The sequence below is a fragment of the Chiloscyllium punctatum genome, chromosome 5, assembly GCF_047496795.1.
Source record: "Chiloscyllium punctatum isolate Juve2018m chromosome 5, sChiPun1.3, whole genome shotgun sequence".
Taxonomy (NCBI): Eukaryota; Metazoa; Chordata; class Chondrichthyes; order Orectolobiformes; family Hemiscylliidae; genus Chiloscyllium; species Chiloscyllium punctatum.
In genome coordinates this window covers 35,338,621-35,364,030 of record NC_092743.1, presented here as the reverse complement: position 1 = coordinate 35,364,030, position 25,410 = coordinate 35,338,621, and the positions used below count along the sequence as shown (strand labels likewise).

General features: G+C 41.6%; 1 protein-coding gene across 2 annotated transcripts in view; it reads left to right on the top strand.

Annotated features, from left to right (window-relative positions):
- The window catches only part of LOC140476974 (mitogen-activated protein kinase kinase kinase 3-like), a 111,691-nt gene that overhangs the window by 72,015 nt on the left and 14,266 nt on the right, over positions 1 to 25,410 (top strand). The window contains exons 11-15 of one of the 2 annotated variants that reach the window (XM_072570022.1): positions 32 to 124; positions 3,514 to 3,705; positions 5,970 to 6,118; positions 11,626 to 11,757; positions 17,149 to 17,278. In XM_072570022.1, the coding sequence (XP_072426123.1) occupies positions 32 to 124; positions 3,514 to 3,705; positions 5,970 to 6,118; positions 11,626 to 11,757; positions 17,149 to 17,278 (696 nt within the window). Of the gene's footprint in view, positions 1 to 31; positions 125 to 3,513; positions 3,706 to 5,966; positions 6,119 to 11,625; positions 11,758 to 17,148; positions 17,279 to 25,410 lie in introns of both variants that reach the window. The other variant, XM_072570021.1, reaches the window with a different exon arrangement.

The window sequence follows — 25,410 nt, the reverse complement described above, 5'->3', positions numbered from 1 at the left end:
AGACTTATTTTACTTTTGTTATCTCTTTCAGAACCTGCCAACCACTATTGTGAAAGAGCAGGAAAAGGTGGGACATACCCACGGCAGTATCATGTCTCAAATCACCGCAAGGACTATAGTGATGGTAAGTTAAAGCACAGAGTTTTTGAAATTCCTGTTCACGTATGACGATGCCAACTTTGTTGTTTCACTTCCTGAGGCAAAGATTAGTATCCTTGAATCCAGTAAAAATGCAGAGTATTTGTGATTTTTCAGCTGGCTATTTGCTTGCTGCAAAACCTTTCTCCTGAATTTGTTCCAATGAAAATGGGTTATAGGTTGCAGTTCTAGTTGCAGAATTATCTTCCAGCTAACTTTAGGAAAACCATGGAAACAAAACATTTGGCATGCTGTTTTAAAAGTACCAATTACATTGTAATACATTAGCAGAAGTTCTAGTTTTTATAAAAAGAAACAAGGTCTCCTTTGCAATTGGAATTGTTTGACACTTGTTATCCACAATTGCAGGGATACTTGGAGACCATTAATACCAGACCCAATGGTAGCTGCTCTTTGTGTCAGAACTTGCAGAGTGTTGGCAGGCAGTCCAACTTTGAGCACTTCCTGGACCCTCCCACTGCCCACACACATGCATTTTTTCCAGGCGGTGTCAGGGAATAGTCATTTGGTATGAGAGCTGTGTTTTTATTTTCCACCTCCAGAGTTCAGCAGACTGAATTTAAAATGTTTGTTCTCCCATTCCCATCATCTTTATGATCAGGTAGCTCAGTACAAGTGCATGATCAAGAGTTGGACCTCTCTCATTTGTAGAAATTAATTGCACATTGGCAATGAACACACAAATTGAATTATTGACACTGTTAAAACAAGAAAGTTTTATTAAAGTTTGCTGCACTATGGTTTTCCTCTGACCATTTCGTATTCACAGAGTCATAGAGATGTACAGCACAGAAACAGAACTTTCGCTCTAACTTGTCCATGTCGACCAGATATCCCAACCAAATTTAGTCCCACCTGCCCATTTCCCTCCAAACCCTTCCTATTCATATTCCCATCCAGAGGCCTTTTAATATTTTCCCAGAAGCAGGATGGGAGTGTGGTGTGGATTCTGTTTCATCCAGTGATAAACTACAGGATGGAGATTCCATCCCTTTCAAGACCCAGCGTCCTCCCATCGCGATTAAGTGGAGGGCATGAAGGGTGGGGCATTCCGTAGGCCAATTGAGGACCTTCCTGGCTGCATCCCACTGTCACTTGTATCCATTCGCTGGTGGACAGAGGGTTTGTAGCTCCTGGAGACAGGAAATTTCCATTACAATCATTACAATCCACCCATGTCTAAATTTTCAGATTCAAGATTCCACTATATTATCTGAAGAATAATGTGTCCTGATCATGAACCTATTTGCTTTTGAAAGTTAAGAATAGTAAATGCTGGAGCAGCCTGTGTGACTGCCAGCTTATAAAGTATTCCCATCATGTTCTGCTTTTATTTACTTTTCCAGCATTAACTGTATTTAGAACATGGAACTGTAGAGCACGGAACTGGGCCCTTCAACCCATATGGTGTGCTGAACATGACACCAAATTAAACTAATCCCTTGTGCCTGCCCTTGGTCCATATCCCTCCATTCCTTGTAATTCATGTGCTTGCCTAAAAGTCCCTTCAATACCACTATAGTATCTGGCTCCAACACCACCTGAGCAGTGTCTTCCAGACTCCTACCACTCTGTGTAAAAACACTCACCCTTCACATCTCCTTTGAACTTCCCCCTTTCACCTTAAACATGTGTCCCCTAGTTTTAGACACTTCAACGATGGAGAGAAAGAAGTTCTGCTGTCAACCCTGTCTTTACATCTCATAATTGTATAGACTTCTATTAAATCTCTCCTCAGCCTCCCTGTTCCAGAGAAAACAATCCGAATTTTCCTCGCCTCTCTTTATAGCACATGTTTTGTAATTCAAGCAGCATCCTGGTAAACCTCTTCTACACCCTCTCCTGCACCCTCTCCAAAGCCTGCACATCCATCCTATAATGTGGCGAGCAGAATTGAATGTAATACTACACGTGAGACCTAACTAAAGTCTTATAAAGCTACAACATGACATCCTGACTCTTGTACTCAATTTCCCCGACCAATAAAGGCAAGCTTGCCATACACTTTCTTTACCACCCTATCTACTTGCGTGGCCACTTTTAGGCAGCTATGAACTTGAACCCCAAGATCCCTCTGTACATCAATGATGTTCAGGGTCCTGCCATTACCTGTATATTTTTCCTTAACATTTAATCTCCTGAAGTGCAACACTGCACACTTACCCGGATTAAACTCCATCTTCCATTTCTCCGCTCATATCTTCAACTGATTTAAATTCCACTATATCCTTTAACAACCTTCTACACTGTCCACAACTCCACCAATATTTGTATCATCCGCAAATTTACTAACCAACCCATCTATATTTTCATCCAAGTTACTTATATCGCAAACAGCAAAGGTCCCAGTATGGATCCCTATGGAACACCATTCGTCACAGACCTCCAGCCTGAAAAAACACCTTTCCACCACTACTACCTGCCTTCTATGGGCAAGCTAATTCTGAATCCATGCGGCCAAGTCACCGTGGATCCCAAGCATCTTAATCTCTTGGATGAGGCTACCATGAGGCAGCCTTACTAAAGTCCATGTAGATTACATCCGCTGATCTACCCTAATTGATCACCTCAGTCACCTCCTTGAAAAATTCAATCAAATTAGTAAGACATGACCTGCACTACACCAAAGCCATGCTGAATGTCTCTAATTAGGTCAGGCTTTTTCAAATTCATGTAAATCCTATCTCTAAAAATTCTCTTCAATACCTTCCCAACTACCAATATGAGACTCACTGGTCTATAATTTCCTGGATTATTCCTATTCTTCTTCTTGAACAGAGGAACAGCATTAGCTACTTGCCAGTCCTTTGGGACATCACCAGTGGTTAGTGAGGATACAAAGATCTTGGTCAAGGCCCCAGCAATCTCCTCTCTTGCATGTCTCAATAACCAGGAGTAGATACCATTGGACCCTGGGGACTTCTCCATCGTATTGCTCTTCAAGACACCCAACACCACTTCTTTCTCGATCTCAAAATGTCCTAGCATATTGGCATGCTCTAAACAAATCTCACCAACCTCCATATCCTTCTCCCAGGTGAATATCAACGCAAAATACTCATTTAGGGTCTAACCCACATCCATTGCCTCCAAGCACAAGTTCCCTCCTTTATCCTTGAGTGATCCTACCTTCTCCCTAGTTATCCTCTTGTTTTTAATATATGGACTGTTATGTATTTTGCTTTTCCATTTCTGTTTCAGCAAGATCTTGCATACAGTTTGGTTGGCGCATTTGCCTACACCTCAGGAAAGCTTCTTTCAAATTGCATTCCATTTCTAGTGAAGTGATATGAGATGTTTCGCTCGGTGATAGGTATAATTTTTATGTTGTGTCATGATCATTTTCGCTTTTAGGGAGAAGAACATTTCCCCGGAGCTTCATTCATCAGGAAAATCTTTTCCAACTGGTTCCTTCCAGTAGGTCTCACAGTGCAAGTGGGGATAGCATGGGGGGTACCCTGCAGTATGATGAGAGCCGAACAATTCGATGGGGCAATGAAGATAAAAATTGCCTGAAAGTTCATGACAGGCACTTGACTTCAGTGTGTAAGTAAATCTGCAGCACTTCTTCCAAGTGTAACTGGGGTAGGGGTGCATGGAGATGAGCTACAAAGAATGATGATGAAAGCTCATATTATGTTCTTAAATAAATTATGGTTCCGATTTTTTGATCACCAAGTACATGTCGTTCTGCTTATAATACATGTTTTGTTAACACAAATTCACTCTAACGCGATTGACAAATTGGGGACTCTATTTCTAAAGCACAAACTGTTAAAATGTTTGTCAGCTGTAACATGATTACCTCACCAATATTTTAAGCGCTGTTTGTAAGGTGCAATTTTTCTATAATGCTGGGTTGCATAAAAACACAACCATCCCATTATTGAAGAACTATAGGGTTCTTTTGTAAAGGTGAAAGTTCTCTCTTTTTTGATCCTTCAACTTCTGCTCGAAAGCATAGATGTCATGAATCGAGGAATTGTTCACATTTATAATGTGGTTACCCGCAATGACCATAGAAATTGTTATTTCCAGAATATTAAGGAGGGACATCATTCATGTGTGCAAAATAGTATGGATGAAGTGGACCTAGATGTTTCTGAAAAGTCAGAGGGATTAGATACTGTGTAAGGAAAAGATTTTTCTGGTTGCTGAGTGTTGCAGCATTGTACAAGTAAACACTTAGCTTGACAGTAAATGTTGATATTGTCCAGATTTTAATGCAGCCCTCATGAATAATGGGATTAATTTGGGTTGGACATCCAACTTATCTCTTTCACTTGAATATAACATTCAGTCATTTGAATGTAAACCTGCATTTGGCCTGTAACTGCCGTGTTCTCTCAGATCAGGTTGTTTAAAATTTGAGGTTATAAATCCTGCAAGGTGAAAAATGTATCGTGTGATGTAATACATATATATTCATAACAAATGGTTTAAAATAACCCTGTATTTAAATTTCTGTTGGTGTAGCAAACTGAAGTTTAGCAGTTAGACACAAACATAATTCCTAATTAAGTTGGGGAATGTGCTGTAATGCCTGCTTCTTTTAATGATTGAAATTCACAACCAGCATTAAATGGACTGGTGAGTGACTGTCCTGAAGTAATGGGTGTGAGGATGTTGCTAAAAAGAAAGGCCATGACAAATTAAACCTGCTTACATTAACATGCAGCACTTAAAAGGGGATGGGCATTCTGGTTAGATCAGGAAATGGACATATTCTAGCTGTGATTTTCACTTGAGCACACTCAGTAATGGAACACCATGCCAATTGTTGGCTCCACGGTTTGCAGCTTTGTCTTGCAGACTTCAGTGCAGGAAGGAGAGAGAGGAGAGGTGACATCAATTCATAGGGGCCAGCAGGAGCTGCAGAGAAACGTTATCAAGCTTGGTGAGCGTGCACAGTTGATTGGTTGGTACATTGGCCCACCTGCAAAATAAATTGAGGCCAGTGTCAAACAGCACGACAGAGTCGAGCATCAATTTGACACAGGACTTTGTGCAGAGCTTGGAGCCCATCATTTCTCATTTATAAGTAGGGAACAAAGGCAGGAACACACTAGGGGATTCAATGATGCGGTGTCACGCAGCATCCACTTGCGCGACAACATAATCAGAAGCCGCCAATACTTTAGTGGTCACTCAAACTGAAGTCATGTAAGCTAAGCTTGCTGCCACTCCGCCATCTGCTTCAGATACCAGTTTGTGTAGGAGGCTGCCAGGCATTTGTCTTGAAACACATTGCTAAGGCACCATTTAGAATTGTGACAGCAGTTCTATAGAGTGTAATCCTGTTATCATCTCTCAGGGTGACAGTGTCCACCCACCCCACCACCACCATCACCATCACCATCATTTCCACTTTGACACTGCCCAATGTGTGGGTTGTGCACGAGAGTTAAGAACATAACATATAAAAGACAAAATATACACACACACACACACACACACATTGTCTTTAGACATAATAAAATGGCTCAAGATACATCATTGGGATTTAATAAAGCCAAATTCAACACCAACCACATGGGAAATACAGGCAGATGGCCAAAAGCTTTGTCAAAGAATAGGGTCCCAAAGAAAACGAGGTAGAGAGTCAAGGTTTTAGGGAGGAAATTCTGAATCTTAAGATCTGAACAACTGAACATACTACCCCAATGGAGTTATAAAAGGCCTACTCTTTTTAAAGCATTGCAGTCTTTTTCTATATTAATCATTCTTATTTTCTTTTGAAGTATAATCAAAGGCAGATGACAGGAAGTACACAAGAACTGCATTCTAACTGATCTTTTCTCTCTCAGTAGCCCCTCGAGCTCCTATTAACTGGAGACTGGGGAAGTTCCTTGGCCGTGGAGCATTTGGAGAAGTTTACCTGTGCTATGATGCAGACACAGGCAGGGAACTGGCAGTCAAGCAAGTGGCTTTTGATGCAGATAGCCAAGAGACAAGTAAGGTTGGTGAATTTGATCCAAAAAGGAATGAGTAAAACTGCTCATTACTCACAACTCATGTACTGTATTCTTGTTAGACTGTGCTGGCAGTTAAGCAAAAAGTCTGTGACTTCCATTGAATGTTCCATGATTTTAGTTAGTTCCAGGAAATAGCTTCATCCTCCTTTCAAGCAGTGAGGTTATGGGGATTACTACTTGCTAATATAACTTTTCCCTTTGCCATATCTTAAAGTTCACATTCTGATTGTGATAAGTTTTTATTCTAGATCATGAAGAATCTTTCAGAACAAATGGCAAAAGAAAAAGGGAGGAAATGAGGAGAAATTCTTTACACAACAAGTTGCTACAATCTGGAATGCATCAATAGATGATTGGTGGAAACATTCAGTAGTAACTTTCAAAGATGAAATTTGACATATACTTGAATAGGAAACATTTGTGGAGCTACGGGACAAGAGCCAGACAGTGGGATAAATTGGGTAACTCTTTTAAAGAACTGGAACAGACATAGACCTTTCAGGACCTCCCTCAGTGCTGAAAGATTCTATGAACATTTGTTATGCAGAAGTTTCATATTTAATAATTTTTGTGCACTTGGGTTTGAAGGATTGTGGAGATGCTTGCATTTATTTTGATAGGTCACTGGAAAGGCACATTGGATTTAAATAAAACATATTTTGGAAACCACATGATTCCAAATAATTATTGGTCTAGATTGCTTGCACTCAGTTGAAGGGAAATACCCACCTTTGTTTTATTGCTTTTTAGTTTTAACAGTGCTTGCAGGCTTGGAGTTTGTGTTTGTATTTTCAGTTGAGGAAAGCCTGCTATATAACAAGCTGCTCAGCTCATGCCTCTAAAGCCCCTTTGTGGGGAAATACCATTGTTCTTCAGGAATCATGATAAAGATTTTTTGCACATTGTATTTTATAAGCAAGTCGTGCTTGCCAATCCCCAGATACACCGGGACATGGATAGTCACTTGCTGACATGTGTACCAGATTGACATAGTTCCAAATAAAATCCCTACAGTGTGGATGCAGGCTATCAAGTCCACACTGACCCTCTAGAAAACCCAGACCCGTCCCCGGTCAGTTTCTCTATAAACCCTGCATTTCCCATGGCTAATCCATTTTGCCGACACATCTCTGGTTTCTATGGGCAATTTAGCAAGCCCATCCAACCAACCTGCATATCTTTGGATTGTGGGAGGAAACTGGAGTAGGCATGGGGAGAATCTGCAAACTCCACACAGTCCCTGAGTATGGAATCAAGCCTGGGTCACTGATGCTGTGAGGCAGCAGTGCTAACCACTGAGCTATCATGCCACCCTAGCAGTGTTCTATGCTTCATTGTGCTTGCCAATCCCCTGATACACCAGGACATGGATTTTCACTTCAATTACCAAAGTGGACAGTGAGTTACAGACATCCACAACGACCTGGATGAAAATGTTTTTTTCTCATGTGCCTTCTAATCCTTTACCAATCACTTTAAATCAATAATTGCCCTCTCTGTTGTGGTATCTAGCCTTCCATGTCGAAGGCCCTCATTTTGTACATCTTGATTAAGTTACTCCTCAGCCTCTTCTGTTCTAAGGAAAACAACCAAAGCCTTTTCAATCTTTCTCCATAATTTCAGCTTTCAAGCCCTGGAAACATTTTTGTAAGTCACCTCTGTACTCTTCCCAGAGCGATTTTTGTCCTTCCTGTGACTAAAACACAAAGCTTCAGCTGAGACCCAGACAGTTCTTGCATGATTTTAGCATTATGTCCCTGCTCTTGTACTCATACCGAATGCAGTGAAGGAAAGCATCCATTATTTCTTCTTTGTACCTCCTGTACCTTTCCTGCCACCTCCAGGGACCTGTGAACATACACCCTAAGGCATCTTACTACTTCTCCCACTCTCAGTATCCTCTTCTTACCCATTGTGTATTTCCTTGCCTTGTTTTCCCTCAGATCCATAACCTTGTTTCTGGATTCAATTCAGTTTGACACTTTTCGAGCCCCTCAACCAAACTATTTTCATGCAGTTTACTATCACAATTTTTACTATCAAATACCTGCCCAATTTTTAATTTGCAAATTTCTCAACCATGCTGCCTACATTTAAATCTAAATCATTAAAATACCCTGCAACAGCAACGGATCCAATGTGGAATCCTATGGAAGGCCACTGGAACACGCTTCCTATTTGCATAAACATCTGTACACTTTGTGTCTTGTCACCGAGCCAATTTGGACCCAACTTGTTACATTCTCATGTATCCCATGAGCTGGATAAATGTTTGTCTTCATAATATTATGTGTTAACCAAATACTACATTTTCATTATAGTTTTATTTTATAATAAATTGATAAATTTGTATTTATTAAAGAAACCGGCATTATGAACATTTTCATTCAAAGTCTTGCAGCCAAGACAGCTCTTCCCACTCCATGTCTTGCAAGGATTCCATCCCATTCGCAAACGTCATATCTGTTTAGATGATGCCACCTTCCAAACCAGCACTGCTGAAATGGCTTCCTTCTTCCATAATCGTGTTTTCCCACCCACTGTGATTGAAAGGGCCCTCAACCGTATCTGACTTATGACCTGTGCCTCTGCCCTTGCTCCTTCCCGTCACTCACAATAGCATGATCGGGTCCCCTCCTCTCTTTTCATCCCACCAGCCTCTGCATTCAAAGGATCATCTTCCGTCATTTTAGACAACACCAGTAGAATGCCACCGACAAACACATTTTCCCCTCACTCACCCTGTCTGCATTTCACAGGGACAGTTCCGTCCAGGATATTCTAATCTATTCCTCAACCACCAACACCACCCCATCTTCCTGTGTAACAGCAGAAGGTGCAACACCGGCCCCTTCACCTCATCCCTGCTCACTATTCAAGGGCCTAAAAAGTCTTTCCAGGTGAAGCAGCATTTCTCCTGTACCTCCCCCAATCTGATCTGTTGTATCCTCTGGACAACATCTCATCTTCAGACTAGGCACTTTACAATCTTCTGGACTTAATATTAAGTTCAGCACCTTCAGATTGTGAACCCAGTCCAATTCCTTCTCTTTCTTTTAGCTTTACTTGATGCATTCTCTGTCACCATGTCTTCTCTCCCCTCCCCACACTCCAGTGTGTTATTTCCAATCTGGCAATTAGATACAGCATTGTTCTGCCATTCTCACATTCCAGTCACTTAATCCGCACTATCAACACCCTTTCTCTCCCGGCAATCTCCCCCCCCCCCCCCCCCCCCCCCCCACAATTGCAAAAATGTTGTCCACTCCACACTTCACATTAGCTTTGACAAAGAGTGAACTAGACTCGAAACCACAGAGCGCTCTTTCTCCGTGGATGTTGCCTGGTCTGCTGTGATAGCCAGCATTTTTTGTTTTCAGTACACGTTTCAGCATTTGCAGTAACTTACTTCTACCTGAAGGTGCGCAGCATTTTACTTTATAACTTTTTTTAGTTTAGACTATTGTACTTCCCACTCAGTCTGGTTTCCTTTACATTGGTGAACCCAAATGCAGACTTTGGGGAACACCTATGCTCTGTCCGTAGCTGTGACCCTAACCATCCCAATAATCCACCTTGCTAACATTTCTGTCCTGTGCTTGCTGCCACGTTCCAACAAAGCACGCAACAAGCTCAAGGAACAACACCTCTTTTCCTGCTCCGGCATTTTACATCCACTAGGACTCAATATTAAATTGTATAACTTCAGAGCCTGACTGTATGCTGTCAGTCCTCCACTTTTCTTTCATTTCTTCTTCTCAAGTCCACTCCATCGCGGCCCCCCCCCCCATCCCACCGCTCCACCCTTTAGCCATGTCATGTTTCTTGTGCTCACAGTAGCAAGGACCCATTCTCTCTCTTTCACACCATTTTTACATCCCGAATTCCCTTTCTCCACAACTAACAACCCTTGTCGTTTGCATGGTGCCTCTACACCACCTTTTTCCTTGCCTCTCCTCTGCCTCTGTGAAAAGTATAAAAGAAAGTCATTTTCAAACTCTTTTCAGCTCTCAAGAAGAGTCATACAAGACTCAAAATATTTACTGTGTTTCTGTCTCCACAAATGCTACCAGAACAGCTGAGTTTCCCCACATTTTCTCTGTTTGTTTCAGATTTCCAAAAGCCATAGGTATTTTGCTTTTATTTCCTCATTATTTAATTGGCTGCATTCCCTCCAAAGCTAATGTGTTCTTCCTAAGGTATTTGTAAAGCCAAATATGGGTCACTCAAGTTAGAGTTTTGCATTACTTAAGCATGATTTTATGCTGTATCTAATTTCATGCAGTGATCTAATCCTTAAGATATAAAGCACTGCATTCCATTAGCCTTCCTGTTTATTTTTGGACTTGTGTATGATACTTTAATGTTCCTTTGTTATGGAAACATGAACCTCTTTGAATTGTTAGTCTTCAATGACCAAGACAGAATCACTTCTCCATGCTGCATACCCCATTCTTCTTCTTATCACTGTAATCCAAAACGTTAAGGTAATTTGGAAGCCACAATGAGGAAATGTTCTGTTAGACAAAGTACTTAGCAGTTCAAGCAGCTTAAAAAAAGTTATTATTTTAGATCAATAAACTTTCATCTTGAAAGGGGTCAGAAAAGAGTTACCAGGGCTGGAGGGTTTGAGCTATAGGGAGAGGCTGAATAGGCTGGGGCTGTTTACCCTGGAGTGTTGGAGGCTGAGGGGTGACTTTATAGAGGTTTATAAAACCATGAGTGGTATTTTTAGGATAAATAAACAAAGTCTTTTCCTTGGGGCATGGGAGTCCAGAACTAGAGGGCATAGGTTTAGGGCGAGAATGGGAAGATTTAAAAAGGACCTGAGGGACAGCTTTTTCACGCAGTGGGTGGTGCATTTATGGAATGAGCTGCCTGAGGAAGTGGTGGTGGCTGGTACATACCACATTGAAAAGCCATCTGGATGGGGATATGAATAGCGAGGGTTTAGAGGGATATGGACCAAGTTCTGGCAAATGGGACGAGATTAACTTAGGACACCTGGTCTGCGTGGACGAGTTGGATCTATTTCTGTGCTGTACATCTCTATGACTCTACAACTAGAGAACGTTCTGGATGCCATGGCATAGAATAGAATACCATAGAATCCCGACAGAATGGAAACTGGCCATTCGTCCCAGCAGGTCCACACCGACCCTCCGAAGAGAATCCCATCCAGATCCCATCTCTATAACCCTGCATCTTTCCTATGGCTAATGCACCTAACCTGCACATCCCTGATCACTATGGACAGTTTGACATGGCCAAACCACCTAACATGCACATCTTTTAAGCAAGTACAATGTCAGGTTTAGATAGGACGGAGAGGTGGAAAGAAGAAAAGGAAAGATCTGTAAGACATGTGTGATTAAATGGTAAAAACACAATGATACAAGGTAAAATGGGCTGCAAATTCGTCATTCTGAGGATGGAAATACGTGTTTCTTAAAAATTTGACGTAACTGTTGCCGGGTCATTGCTCTTGCAGGAAGTCGGTGCTTTGGAATGTGAAATACAGTTACTAAAGAACCTCCATCACGACAGGATAGTGCAGTATTATGGATCACTACGGGATACAATGGAAAGAAAACTGTCCATTTTTGTAGAATATATGCCAGGAGTAAGTATTGAGCTGTTGTTTTATATTTTAATTTATCCGCTATTATGGGTCTACATTTTTTAAAGCAAGTTTTGTCCCATTGCTACAGAAATTGCTGCCTCTTCTTGGGAAATTGTCTGACAGTTAGTGACAGCCCTTCAGTATCTCATTCAAGCTCCCATCTGCCACGCGTGAGCCTTAATACTCTTCATCAGTAAAGTGATATAAAGGACATCATGGGCAAGCCCAAATCTGTCATTGCTGACATTTTTCTCCTCTATATTGGCTTCTTTGTTTAAAGACTGGAGTCTATTTTCTTGTCACTGCCTACTTCTATACCTAATTCAGCACAGTTGGGAAATGATCCAGAGACGGGAAATAGGTAACATAAAGGCTTATGAAATTGGGGGTGTTATATTAGCATAAAGAGAGAATTGTTTTATGGACAAGAGGCAAAGATGGGTATGAACATGGTATTTCAACTTGGTAAGCTGTGAAATCTAGGGGAGTGATACATGGGTCAGTACTGGACTCTCCCCTATTTACAATGTACACTTAAGCTGTGTGTAGATAATGAGACAGAGAATATGCATCAATTGCCTATAAGATAAAGCTGTAAGAAGGACATGCACACTGCAAATAATTATAGACTGGTTAAGCAAGTGAGCAACAAGATTCCAGATGGGGTACAAGGTGTGTTCCCTTCTTGGGGCCAAGGTCAGAATGTCACTGAACCGAAAGAAGCAGTCAAAAGTGGGAGGTCACTCAGCGATTGTGGTTCACATTGGAACCAACAACACAGTTAGAAAGAGGAGCAAGGTCCTAAAACAAGAATTTAGGAAGCTTGATAGCAGACTAAAAATCAGGATCTCAAGTTTTTTGCTCTCGTTGGTTTGTTCCTGGTGCCATGTACAACTGAGTACAGAAATCGAAGAATAGGGCAGATGAATGCATGGCTGAACAGGTGAACTAGGAGAGAGGACTTTCGATTCTTCGATTACTGTTCATTTCTGGGGAAGGTGGGACCTGAATATGGTTGTCTGTTGCACCTGAACTAGAATGAGACCAGCATCCTTATGGGGTAGTTTGCTATTGTGGTTGGTAGGGATTTAAAATAATCTGGCATTGAAATGGGATATGGACTGGAGGTACAGTGATGCACGGACAAATACAGAAGAAGAACTAAGTCTCGAAGGCAGTGAAAATATAATCAGTAAAGTTACAAGAGAGCGTGGCAAGGCTGAATGGCATTTAGTTTAATTCAGAGTTTTGTGAATAAGGCAGGTGAGTTGAAGATGTTGATTAACACATGGGGATGTGATCATTGCTATCACAGAGTCATGGTTGAGGGAGGGACGAGACCAGCAGCTCAATATTCAAGGGTATAGAATCATTAGTGAGTAGTTGGGGGGTTGCAAAAAAGAGGTAGTGTCACAAAATTGATCTAGTAGTTAATTACTGCAGTAAGGAGAGATGAGAATCTTAAAAGGTTCCTCAATTGAGGCTATATGGGTGGAACCTAAAAACAAAAAGGTAATCACTTTGTTGGGAGTGTACTTTTGACACCTAAACAGTCAGGGAAAGATAGAAAGGCAGAAATGTGGGCAAATCTCAGGGAAGTGTAAAAATAATTGTGTACTAATAGAAGGAGGTTTCAACTTTCCTAGTATTAACTGGGATAGACAAAATGTAAAAGGCTTAGAAGGGGCAGAATTCTTAAAATGTATCCAGGCAAGCTTTTTAAACCATAGAAAGCCCTAAAAGAGAGGGAGTGCTGTCAGATTTGATTTTAGGCATTGAAATCGAACAAGTAGTGGATGTGGTAGTGGGGAAGCATTTTTTGTGATAGCACCAATAATTCAGTAAGATATCATATGATTCATACGATTTAAGGTAATGAGCAAAGATGGAACGGAAGTGGTGGTTCTGAATTGGACAAGGGCAATTCTGACAAGATCCACAGGATCTAGTCTAAGTTGGTTGGAAGCAGCTATTTGCAGGAAAGTTCATACCAGAGCAGGGGGAGACATTCATAAGGCTCATAGTGAGTTAGCATGGCCAATTCACCTAACCTGCACAGTTTTGGACTATGGGAGGAAACTGGAGCACCTGGAGGAAACCCACGCAGACATGGGGAGAATGTGCCATCTCCACTCAGCCAGTTACCTGAGGTGGGAATTGAACCGGTGTCTCTGGTGCTGTGAGGCAGCAGTGCTAACCACTGTGCCACCGTGCCGCCCATCATTTCTAAATAAAGGTATTACACTGGTAGTTTTCCAAGTCTCTGGGACTCTTCCAGAGTCTAAAAATTCTTGGAAGATTACAACCAGTGTATCCACTATCTCTGTATATACTTCCTTTAATATACTGGAATGCAAGGTCCAGGGTACCTATTGGCCTTTAGCCGCATTAGTTTTCATAGTACTTTATCCCTAATGATAATTATTGCATATATTTCCTCCTGTTTTTATCCGTTGGTTATTGGGTGTTTGTGGAATGCTGTTAGTGTCCTGTACTGTAAAGATTAATGCAAAGTACTTATTCAACTCCTTTGTCATTTCCTCATTATTATTTATTATTATTTCCTTGATCTCATTTCCTAAGGGAACTACGTTTGGGACTTCATTGGTGGCTGCAAACATTTTTCCTTCTTGGATTGTTCATTTCTTATATTTTGTTTAACTGAGATTACGTTGCCTTGCTTTGAGGGGAGGAGAGCTGCTATGTCCAGGCTGTTGTTAAACAATTTAATCACCTTTAAGTACATTTACAACTAAAATTTTGTTACTACCCACATCTAATGTGGCAGATATTTATCAAAGTACAGTAATGATCAGTAAGTTTGTACCATACAAAGCAATTGTATTGTTTTATCAATGTTGATGATGCTATAGAGCTTAATAAGGTACCGACTGGAAGATTAAGAAACAGCAGGCAAGTTGGTAGAAATACTAAATAAGACCTTAAGAAATATAGTGAGAATGGAGAATGTATTTAAATTTATTAAATGATTTTGATCACTAGTTTCTGCTGAGGAGCTAATCTCAACCAGGATTCTAGTGTAGGATTTTATGGTTGGATTGAACCCCCTTCTGCCTGGGATAGCAAGATCAGACCAGTCAATATCAAAGTGACCTCATTCAACAAAGCATAACTTCCTCAAGGGATTTTAGAGTCAGTTTACAAGTCTGAAAAAGTGGGAGTTCATGTCAGGTGAAGTAATTTCTAAGAATTACTTCAGTGGGATATCAACTGTGGACTCTGTGAAGGAACAAGAAATCACTGACAGCAGCTCCTGAATTTCAGTATTGGTGCAGATGCCAGGAGTTGATGCAGTTTCATTCTGATAATAAGATAAAGTGTGTTTACAGTCACAAAATCAAACTACCATCAAAAGAGTCCTTTCCTGCTTACTGTTCTTTGACAACTGTTGAAAAACTAGTTAGTTAGCACATTAAGTGCCTTTCAAATTGCAAGTTACAGAGAAGGATTTATATAGTTCTGAATGAAGATAATTACTTTTCCTCTGTTCTTTTCTGGGATGTGATTTCAGATGTGCCATCATGGATCACTGACTATAAGGAGGACTGTGTGACTTAGATATTAGGTTTACAACCATGAAAGAATGGATGAGCTCATTTTTAGGGAGAGTGGAACATGGGAGACTTATAAGCAAAGTCCTGACATAGTCAAGTCTAGGACAACAGAAGCATGAATAAGCCATTAATGACCTACACTTCATTTTAATCAGCGAATTGTCAGCTGTTGTATTAAATTTACAAAGATTCTTGATATCCTTGTACCGAATATATTGTATGCACAAGTACAGTGATGAATGGCTGTGCCTTATTTTGCGAAAAATTGTGTTGTCTGCCATGCTACTTGTGAAGAGTTTCTGGTACCAGCTATTTGCCTCTACAAGGTTTCCAACATTTAACTCCTACTTGTGTGCCCAGTGAGAAAGGTGAGCCAGGAATTTCCAGTGTTGAGTTGGCACCAAGCTGGAAGAAGGCTGCTGAACTTGTTAACAAAATGTAAATTCTGTGTGGTGTTTTTTTTCAGCAGCTAAATTTAGAAATTCTTGATGTATATTTCTGCTTTAGACAGCTTTCTAGCTGACTACACCTCAAAATAAAATTGCTGTCCTCTTGCAAGTTTTATTGATCTGTTGTTATCTTCCTGCATAACAATCAAGATTAACTTCTTTAAAGAACAGGAATCTTAAACAGTTGTTTTTGATGTCACAATTGGTTAGACCCCTGTTGGAATATTGCATGCAATTCTGGTCTCCTTCCTATCGGAAAGATGTTGTGAAACGTGAAAGGGTTCAGAAAGGATTTACAAGGATGTTTCCATGGTTGGAGGATTAGAGCTATAGGGAGAGGTTAAATAGGCTGGGGCTGTTTTCCCTGGAGCATCGGAGGCTGAGGGGTGACACACAAGATGAGGGGCATGAATAGGATAAATAGGCAAAGTCTTTTCCCTGGGGTCGGGAAGTCCAGAACTAGAGGGCATAGGTTTAGGGTGAGAAGGGAAAGATATAAAAGAGATCTAAGGGGCAACGTTTTCATGCAGAGGGTGGTACGTGTATGGAATGAGCTGCCAGAGGAAGTGGTGGAAGCTGGTACAATTGTAACATTTAAAAGGCATCTGGATGGGTATATGAATAGGAAGGGTTTGGAGGCGTATGGGCTGGGTGCTGGCAGGTGGGACTAGATTGAGTTGGGATATCTGGTCAGCATGGATAAGTTGGTCCAAAGGGTCTGTTTCCATGCTGTACATCTCTATGACTTTAGAAGTGTTAGAAATTAGTTTGCTCATTACATGCCTTGGATTAGGGTTTGGGATTGAGGTCATACAAGTAATTATTTTTGCTAAATTTTCAGTTTACCTCTTGCCTTTCTTTCCTGAAGCAGAGCTATTACACCACTAACACTTTGTCCAAAAGTCCACTCTCCTTGCGAGTGTTTGGAGATTATTCAAAGGTAGACAGCATCGCAACCTAGCCACATTGTGTGCTAAGTTAACACCGACACTACTGACAATTATCAGTCAGTAATGGGAAAGCCTGACTGAATTTTTTTTCTTTCACTGTCCATCAATATGTGGTATATTGAACCCATCTATAGTGGTCTAATTGAGATCAGCAAACCTATAAGATACTGGGGAGGATCTTGTGTTGCAGAAGTCCCTACACCTGGGCCAAAGGTTATATTCAGGTCCCACATTCTGTAGAGATGTGTGTCATAGTACATCTGAACAGGTTGATTAAAAATACCTGTAAGAGTTCAGGGATTACATCTGTTTCAATATCTTCAGCTTACCATAATCAGTATTTGATTACCTATAAATCACTGGAAGGATCATGTGCTTTTTTTTTCCTTTTCAATGATTAATTTTGTTTCCATTCAGGGCTCTGTCAAGGACCAATTGAAGGCTTATGGAGCACTCACTGAGAATGTAACGCGAAAGTACACCAGACAGATCCTAGAAGGGGTTTCCTATCTCCATAGCAATATGATTGTACACCGAGATATAAAAGGTAACCTATCACTTTCTTTTCACTTCCACTTCACATTAGTAGATCACGATCATTAATAAATCCATCATACTCCTTGACTATTAGGTTGGTGAAAGTAAGGAATTTGATCTTTTCAAAGTCTTTCACAGAATCACAGATTTGTTTTGGTGCAGAAGGAGGCCATCCATGCCATTGTGTCTGCAGTAGCTCTCTGACCGTTTTGATTTAGTGCCAACTTGCTGCTACTGGCTTCACTAGCTTCATCCACTAGGTACAGCAGAATTTCATTGCTTATGACAGCAAGATGTTAGTGTCATTGCAGCCACTCAGTATAAAATGATTTGAAGGTCTGTAGCTCAGCATTTATACTGTTTTCATGTAGGCAAGTACCATTTCCAAGGTGAGTGGCTTCAGGGGAAGTAGGCTATGATAGGGCTGTATGTGTATTACTAACTTAACAGTTCAGAGCTGTGAATTCTGAAGAAGTATTGTGTGTGCAGATTGATGTGAATTGAAGCAGGTGAGAGTCAAAGAACCCAAGTACAACTAATTGATGGGAATCAGTAGGAAAGTTTTTTATTGGTGGGAGGAAATTTTCCTTCATAAAGGTAATTAATTGCTCTTAATTGAGGCTCAAGTGTTGTCCACATGCAAGTTTAGTCAATAAATCCAGCTATTACATAATAAATAAGTAAATGCTTATTTCCCCGTCCAACTCTATTTTGATTTAGTCCCTACCCTCCCTTTCATGTTTTGATCGCACAGCATTGCCCTTTGATGTGAAGGGCAGTGCTTGTCACTGGCCACTTGGGTGTTTTCCTATCTTCCTGGTGGTGGAAATTGAATAAAGATTCGTGCACTTTGTGTCTTTCACTGTGTCTCACAGCTGTACACACACACACCATGGGTGCTGGGGAAAAAATAAGCACTACCGCAGTTAGGCGGTAGTGGGAAAAAAGAAGAAAAATAAATAAATAAATAAATAAGTACTGTCTGATTTTCTCGTAAACTCATGGTAGGTTGGGAAAATATTTAGCAGATGGAATATAATGGTCCAAAGTATGAGGTTATGAATTTTGGCAGGGTGAACAGAAGAGCTGAATGTTATTTAAATGGGAAAAGACTGCAGAAAGCTGCAGCACAGAGCTTTGAGAGTTCTTGTATATAAACTACGAAAAGCTAGCCTGCAAGTTACTTGGGTAATAGGAAAGGCAAGTTGACTAAGGAAATGGAGTATAATTAGGAGAAAGTGAGGACTGTAGATGCTGGAAATCAGAACTGAAAAATGTGTTGCTGGAAAAGCACAGCAGGCCAGGCAGCAACCAAGGAGCAGGAGAATCGACGTTTCAGGCATAAGCCCTGAAGAAGGGCTTATGCCCGAAATGTCGATTCTCCTGCTTCTTGGATGCTGCCTGACCTCCTGCGCTTTTCCAGCAACACATTTTTCAGCAATGGAGTATAATGTTGAGGAGATCTTATGAAACTATACAAGTCACTTAGGAGAAATTGAAGTCTGCAGATGCTGGAGGTCAGAGTCGAGAATGTGTTGTTGGAAAAGTCCAGCAGGTCAGGTAGCACACAAGGAGCAGGAGAATCGATGTTTCGACTGGAACCCTTCATCAGGAAGGTACTTGTCAAACCACAGCTGGAATACAGTGAACACTTTTTGACCCCTTATGTAAGGAAAAATATACTGGCATTGGGGGAAGCCCATTGAAGCTTCACTAGGCTGGTGTGGAGGCACGGCCTTATGAGAAGAAGATAGACAATAGGTGCAGGAGTAGGCCATTCTGCCATTCTTCCATTCGAGCCTGCACCACCATTCAATATGATCATGGCTGATCATCCTTAATCAGTATCCTGTTCCTGCCTTATCTCCATAACCCTTGATTCCATTATCCTTGAGAGCTCTATCCAACTCTTTCTTAAATGAATCCAGAGACTGGGCCTCCACTGCCCTCTGGGGCAGAGCATTCCACACAGCCACCACACTCTGGGTGAAGAAGTTTCTCCTCATCTCTGTCCTAAATGGTCTACCCCGTATTTTTAAGATGTGTTCTCTGGTTCGGCACTCACCCATCAGTGGAAACATGTTTCCTGCCTCCAGAGTGTCCAATCCTTTAATAATCTTATATGTCCCAATCAGATCCCCTCACAGTTTTCTAAACTCAAGGGTATACAAGCCCAGTCGCTCCAGTCTTTCAGCGTAAGGTAGTCTCGCCATTCCAGGAATTGACCTCGTGAACCTACACTGCACTCCCTCAATAGCTAGAATGTCTTTCCTCAAATTTGGAGACCAGAACTGCACACAATACTCCAGGTGTGGTCTCACCAGGGCCCTGCACAGCTACAGAAGAACTTCTTTGCTCCTATACTCAATCCCTCTTGTTATGAAAGCCAGCATGCTACTAGCCTTCTTCACTACCTGCTGTACCTACATGCTTACCTTCATTGACTGGTGTACAAAAACACCCAGATCTCTTTGTACTGCCCCTTTACCTAAATTGATTCCATTTAGGTAGTAATCTGCCTTCCTGTTCTTGCCACCAAAGTGGATAACCATACTGCATCTGCCATGAATCTGACCACTCACCTAACCTGTCCAGGTCACCCTGTAATCTCCTAACATCCTCCTCACATTTCACCCTACCACTCAGCTTAGTATCATCGGCAAATTTGCTAATGTTATTACTAATACCATCTTCTATATCATTAATATATATTGTAAAAAACTGCGGTCCCAGCAGTGATCCCTGCAGTACCCCACTGGTCACTGCCTGCCATTCCGAAATTGAGCTATTTATCACTACTCTTTGTTTCCTGTCAGCCAACCAACTTTCAATCCAAATTAGTACTTTGCCCCCAATACCATGCGCCCTAATTTTGCTCACTAACCTCCTATGTGGGACTTTATCAAAAGCTTTCTGAAAGTCCATCTGCTGGATCTCCCTCATCCATCTTCAAAGTTACATCCTCAAAAAATTCCAGAAGATTAGTCAAGCATGATTTCCCCTTCATAAATCCATGCTGACTCTGAACTATCCTGTTACTACGATCCAGATGTGTCGTAATTTCTTCCTTAATTATAGACTCCAGCATCTTTCCCACCACTGAGGTCAGACCAACTGGTCTATAATTTCCTGCTTTCTCTTTCCCACCTTTCTTAAAAAGTTGTACAACATTAGCCACCCTCCAAACCGCAGGAACTGATCCCGAATCTATCGAACTCTGGAAAATAATCACCAACTCATCCACGATTTCTTGAGCCACCTCCTTCAGTACCCTGGGATGTAGACCATCAGGCCCCGGGGACTTATCAAGCTTCAGACCTAACAGTCTCTCCAACACCAATTCCTGGCAAATATAAATTCCCTTAAGTTCAGGTCCTTCAGCCACTGTTACCTCAGGGAGATTGCTTGTGTCTTCCCCAGTGAACACAGATCTGAAGTACCAATTCAATTCTTCTGTCATTTCTTTGTTCCCTGTAAATATATTCCCCTGTTTCTGTCTTCAAGGGCCCAATTTTAGTCTTATCCATTTTTTTGCCTTTCACATACTTAAAAAAGCTTTCACTATCCTCCTTTATATTTTTGGCCAGTTTACCTTTGTACCTCATTTTTTCTCTGCATATTACCTTCTTAGTAATCCTCTGTTGTTCTTTAAAAGCTTCCCAGTCCTCCATTTTCCCACTCATCTTTGCTATGTTATACTTTTTCTTTTTTAACTTGATATGCTTCTTAACTTGCCTCATCAGCCACAGCCACCCATGCCTCCTCCTAGGATCTTTCTTCCTTTTTGGAATGAACTGATCCTGCATCTTCTGCATTATACACAGAAATATCTGCCATTGTTCCTCCACTGTCATCCCTGCTAAGGTATTGCACCATTGAACTTTGGCCAGCTCCTCCCTCATAGCTCCATAATTCCCTTTTTATTCAACAGAAATAGTGTCATTTCCGATTGTACCCTCTTCCTTTCAAATTGCAGATTGAAGCTTATTGTATTATGGTCACTACTTCCCAATGGCTCCTTCACTTCGAGGTCCCTGATCAATTCTGGTTCGTTGCACAATACCAGATCCAGAATTGCCTTCTCCCTGGTAGGCTCCAGCACCAGCTGTTCTAAGAATCCATCTCAGAGGCACTCCACAAAGTCTCTTTCTTGAGGTCCAATACCATCCTGATTCTCCCAGTCTACCTGCATGTTGAAATCCCCCATAACAACTGTAGTAACATCTTCACGACAGGACAAGTTCAGCTCCGAGTTCAACTTACATCCGACATCCAGACTACTGTTTGGGGCCTGTAGATAACTCCCAAGAGGGTCTTTTTACCCTTAGAATTTCTCAGGTATATCCATACTGACTCTACATCCCCTGATTCTAGGTCCCCCTGCGCAAGGGACTGAATATCATCCCTTACCAACATGGCCACCCCACCCCCTCTTCCTGTCAGTCTGTCCTTATGATAGCACGTGTAGCCTTGAATATTCATTTCCCAGGCCTTGTCCATTGAAGCCACGTCTCAGTTATCCCCACAATATCGTATCTACCAATTTACAAAAGAGCCTCAAGCTCATCCATCTTATTTCTAATGCTTCGTGCATTCATATATAGTATTTTAAATTTGTTACTGCCCTCACCCTTCCCATCAACCCTTATTTCACTCAACCTTACAGCATGATCCCTTTCCAAGTTTTCTGCCTCATTGATAGTTGTCTTTCTTGACTTCCCTTGTTCTAACTTTCCCTTCAATTTCCTTCTTAAACATCCAGTTTGTCCCTTCCCCCTTGCTACTTAGTTTAAACATAGCTGGGTTGCAGTAGCAAACCTGCCTGCCAGAATGCTGGTCCCCAACCTATTAAGGTGCAAACCGTCTCTCTTGTATAATTTATGCTTACCATAAAACATACCCCAGTGATCCAAGAATTTAAATCCTTGCTTCCTGCACCAGTTCCCCAGCCACACGTTCAAGTCCATTATCTCCCTGTTTCTGGCCTCACCAGCCCGAGGAACTGGAAGCAAACTGGAGATAACCACCCTGGACGTCCTGCTTTTCAGCCTTCTTCCTAGTTCTCCGAAGTCTCGCTGTAGTATGTTCCTCCTCTTCTTCCCGACATCATTTGTGCCGACATGCACCACCACCTCTGGCTCTTCACCTTCGTCCTTGAGGATTTCCTGCACTCTGTCCACGATGTCTTTCACCCTGGCACCAGGAAGGCAACACACCATCCTTAAGTCCCGCCTGCTGCCACAAAAACCCCGGTCAGTTCCTCCCACGATGGAGTCCCCTATTACCACGGCTCTGTGCGATGTCCGACTCTTCCGCTCTGCCTCCACACCAACATTTGATTGACAGATCTGGCCACCTCGCGGACTGGCAGTGTCATCTGTCTCTACTGTTTCCAAAAGATTCAACTTGTTCCTGACAGGTACTTCCCCCGGGGTCTCTTGCACCTGTCTCCTCTCTGCCTTCCTCATCTCTCTTCTGGTATGATTGGTGTAATAACCTCGCTTAAGGTCTTGTCCAGAAAGATCTCGTTCTCTCGAATGAACCTAAGGTCCTCGAGTTCTTTCATCAGCGCTGCAATATGCTCTGTCAGTAGCTGAACGTGTACACACTTTCTACACTTATACGAGACAGACGCACCAGAGTCATTGACCTCCCACATCAAGCACGTAGCACACTGAACCAGCTTGGCAGTCATGTCTTCACCCTCTTCCAATTGTGGCGTAATCACTTCACTCAACCTCCTTGTCAAAGACTCCTGAGCTAAAGCCTCACTCTTCAGTCCACAGAAACTTCCTTGGACCCTCTTTTTGGAGCAAGTCTATGGACTTTTAATTTAGGTTAGAGAAGGACAGTGGGAGGGAGGCATTACTTTGTAGGACCTGGGGTCTAGAACACACTCATCAGGTTGCATCAATTGGACTTGTACACATTGGAGTTTAGAAATATGCGAGGAGACCTTTTTTGAACAATATAAGATGTTTAGGGGACTCGACAGAATAGATGAGCGGTTGTTTTCTCTTGTGTGAGAGCCTAACATAGGACGGCATAACCACCCATTTAAGACAAGCTATGAGAATGCATATCTGCTCACAGAGAATAGTGAGTGTGTAATTCTTTAGCGCTGAATGTGGAGAACAATTGTAATATTATCAAGTTTATAGATGACATAAAACATGAATGTGAATTGTGAGGAGGATACACAGAGGCTTCAAGGGGATTTAGACAGGCTGAGTGAGTGGGTAGGAGCTTGGTAGATGGAATATAATGTGGACAGGTGAGGTTAACCACTTTAATAGGGGCAACAGTGGTGCAGAATATTTCTTAGATGGTGAGAAATTGGAATGTAGTGGTGTTCAAAGGGACAAGGTGTTGGAGAATCACAGAATTGTCACGGTGCAGAAGGAGGCCACTCCACCCATTGTGCCTGCACTAGTTTGATTCTGTTTCTTGGTGCCAATTTCCTGTCTACTCCTCACATCCCTGCACACCACTTCTATCCAAATAGAAAATTGAAATCCTGAATTGAAACTGCCGCCACTACATTCAGGCATACCCCGCAATTCGCTGTGAAAAGGCTTTTTTGTCACATCACGCTTACTCTGTTTGCAAATCACTTCAAATCCATGTCCTCCTGTTAATTTTCTTATACAAATGGGAACAACTTATCCATATTTACTCTGTCTAGACTGTTCATGATTTTGAAAACCTCTATCAAATCTCCTATTTATATTGTCTTTCAATGTTCTTCTGAACAAACTGCATCACTTCGCACTTCTCTCGATTGAACCTCATCTGCCACCCAGGCTACCAAATTTTCTAATTCTTCTGGAGTTCCACACTGTCCTCCTCCAGTTTACAGTTCTTACAAGCTTCCAAATTTGGAGGTTGTCCCTCCAATCCAAGATCCAGGTTATTAATATGTGTTAGCAAAAACAAGGCTTACTATACTGACCCCTGGGGTTCTCTCCTACAAACCTTCCTCCAGCCTGAAAACTATCCATTGCCCATTGCTCTATTTCCTATCACTCAGCTAATTTAGTATCTACTGTTCTTATTAAACCATAATCTATAATTTTCCTTGCAAATCTGTTGCTTGTCCTTATTCATATGCCACTGAAAGCTAATGTGTAGGTGCAGCAAGCAATTTGGAAAGCAAATGATGATATTAGCTTTTATTACAAGAGGATTTGTATTTAGGAGCGAAGATTTTGTTATATGGAGCACTGCTGAGACCAGTGGCTGGTGACACCAGGAATATTATGTACAGGTCCAGTTGCTTTGGCTGAGGATGTTACCACAAGCTCAAATTCCGATACTCATGTGGAATGATTAACTGTAGGGCTCTGATAATTTCTGACAACTGACTAAAGTTGTACAAATGGAAAGGAAAATGGTGGTAGTTGTTGGAGCTGAATCATCTCCGCCCCAGGATAGCATTGTAGGAGCTCTTCCAAGTCGTGTCTTACCAAGTTCATCTGATTCATCAATGACATTTCATCCATCGTGAGGTTAGAAATGAGGATTTTCACTGGTGATTGCACAATACTCAGCATCATTTGTGACTTCTCGGATACTGAAGCAGTCCAAGAGCTGAAAATATCCAGATTTGGGGTGACAAGTGGCAAGTAGTATTTGTGCCACACAAGTGCCAGGCAATGCCTATTTCCAATGAGTATCTATGCCCCCAGATGCTCAATGGCATTACCAGCAACGAATCACCGACTGTCAACATTCTGCAGGTTGCCATTAGCTGGATACTGAACTGGATGAGCCATAAACATGGCTTGGCTATAAGAGCAAGCCAGTAACTCAACTCCTGTCTTCCAAACGCCTGTCTGTTATGTATATGGCATAAGTCAGTGCAATGAAATATTTACCACTGGCCTTTATGAATGCAGTTCCAGCACCATTCAAGAGACCATTGTTATGACATGGAAGTGAACCCCTCTGTTAATTAAACCAAACACCCAGAAAAGCTCACCTCATTCATTACCTGTTAAATATGCATGACAGATAATTCACAAATTTCACTATTTAAAGAAGATAACATCAATTTATTTTTTAATTCTAAAAGTGAACATCTTCACAATTTTAAGCCCTCTTTCTCTTAACTGCTTATTATCTGCCTCCAACTTCATAACA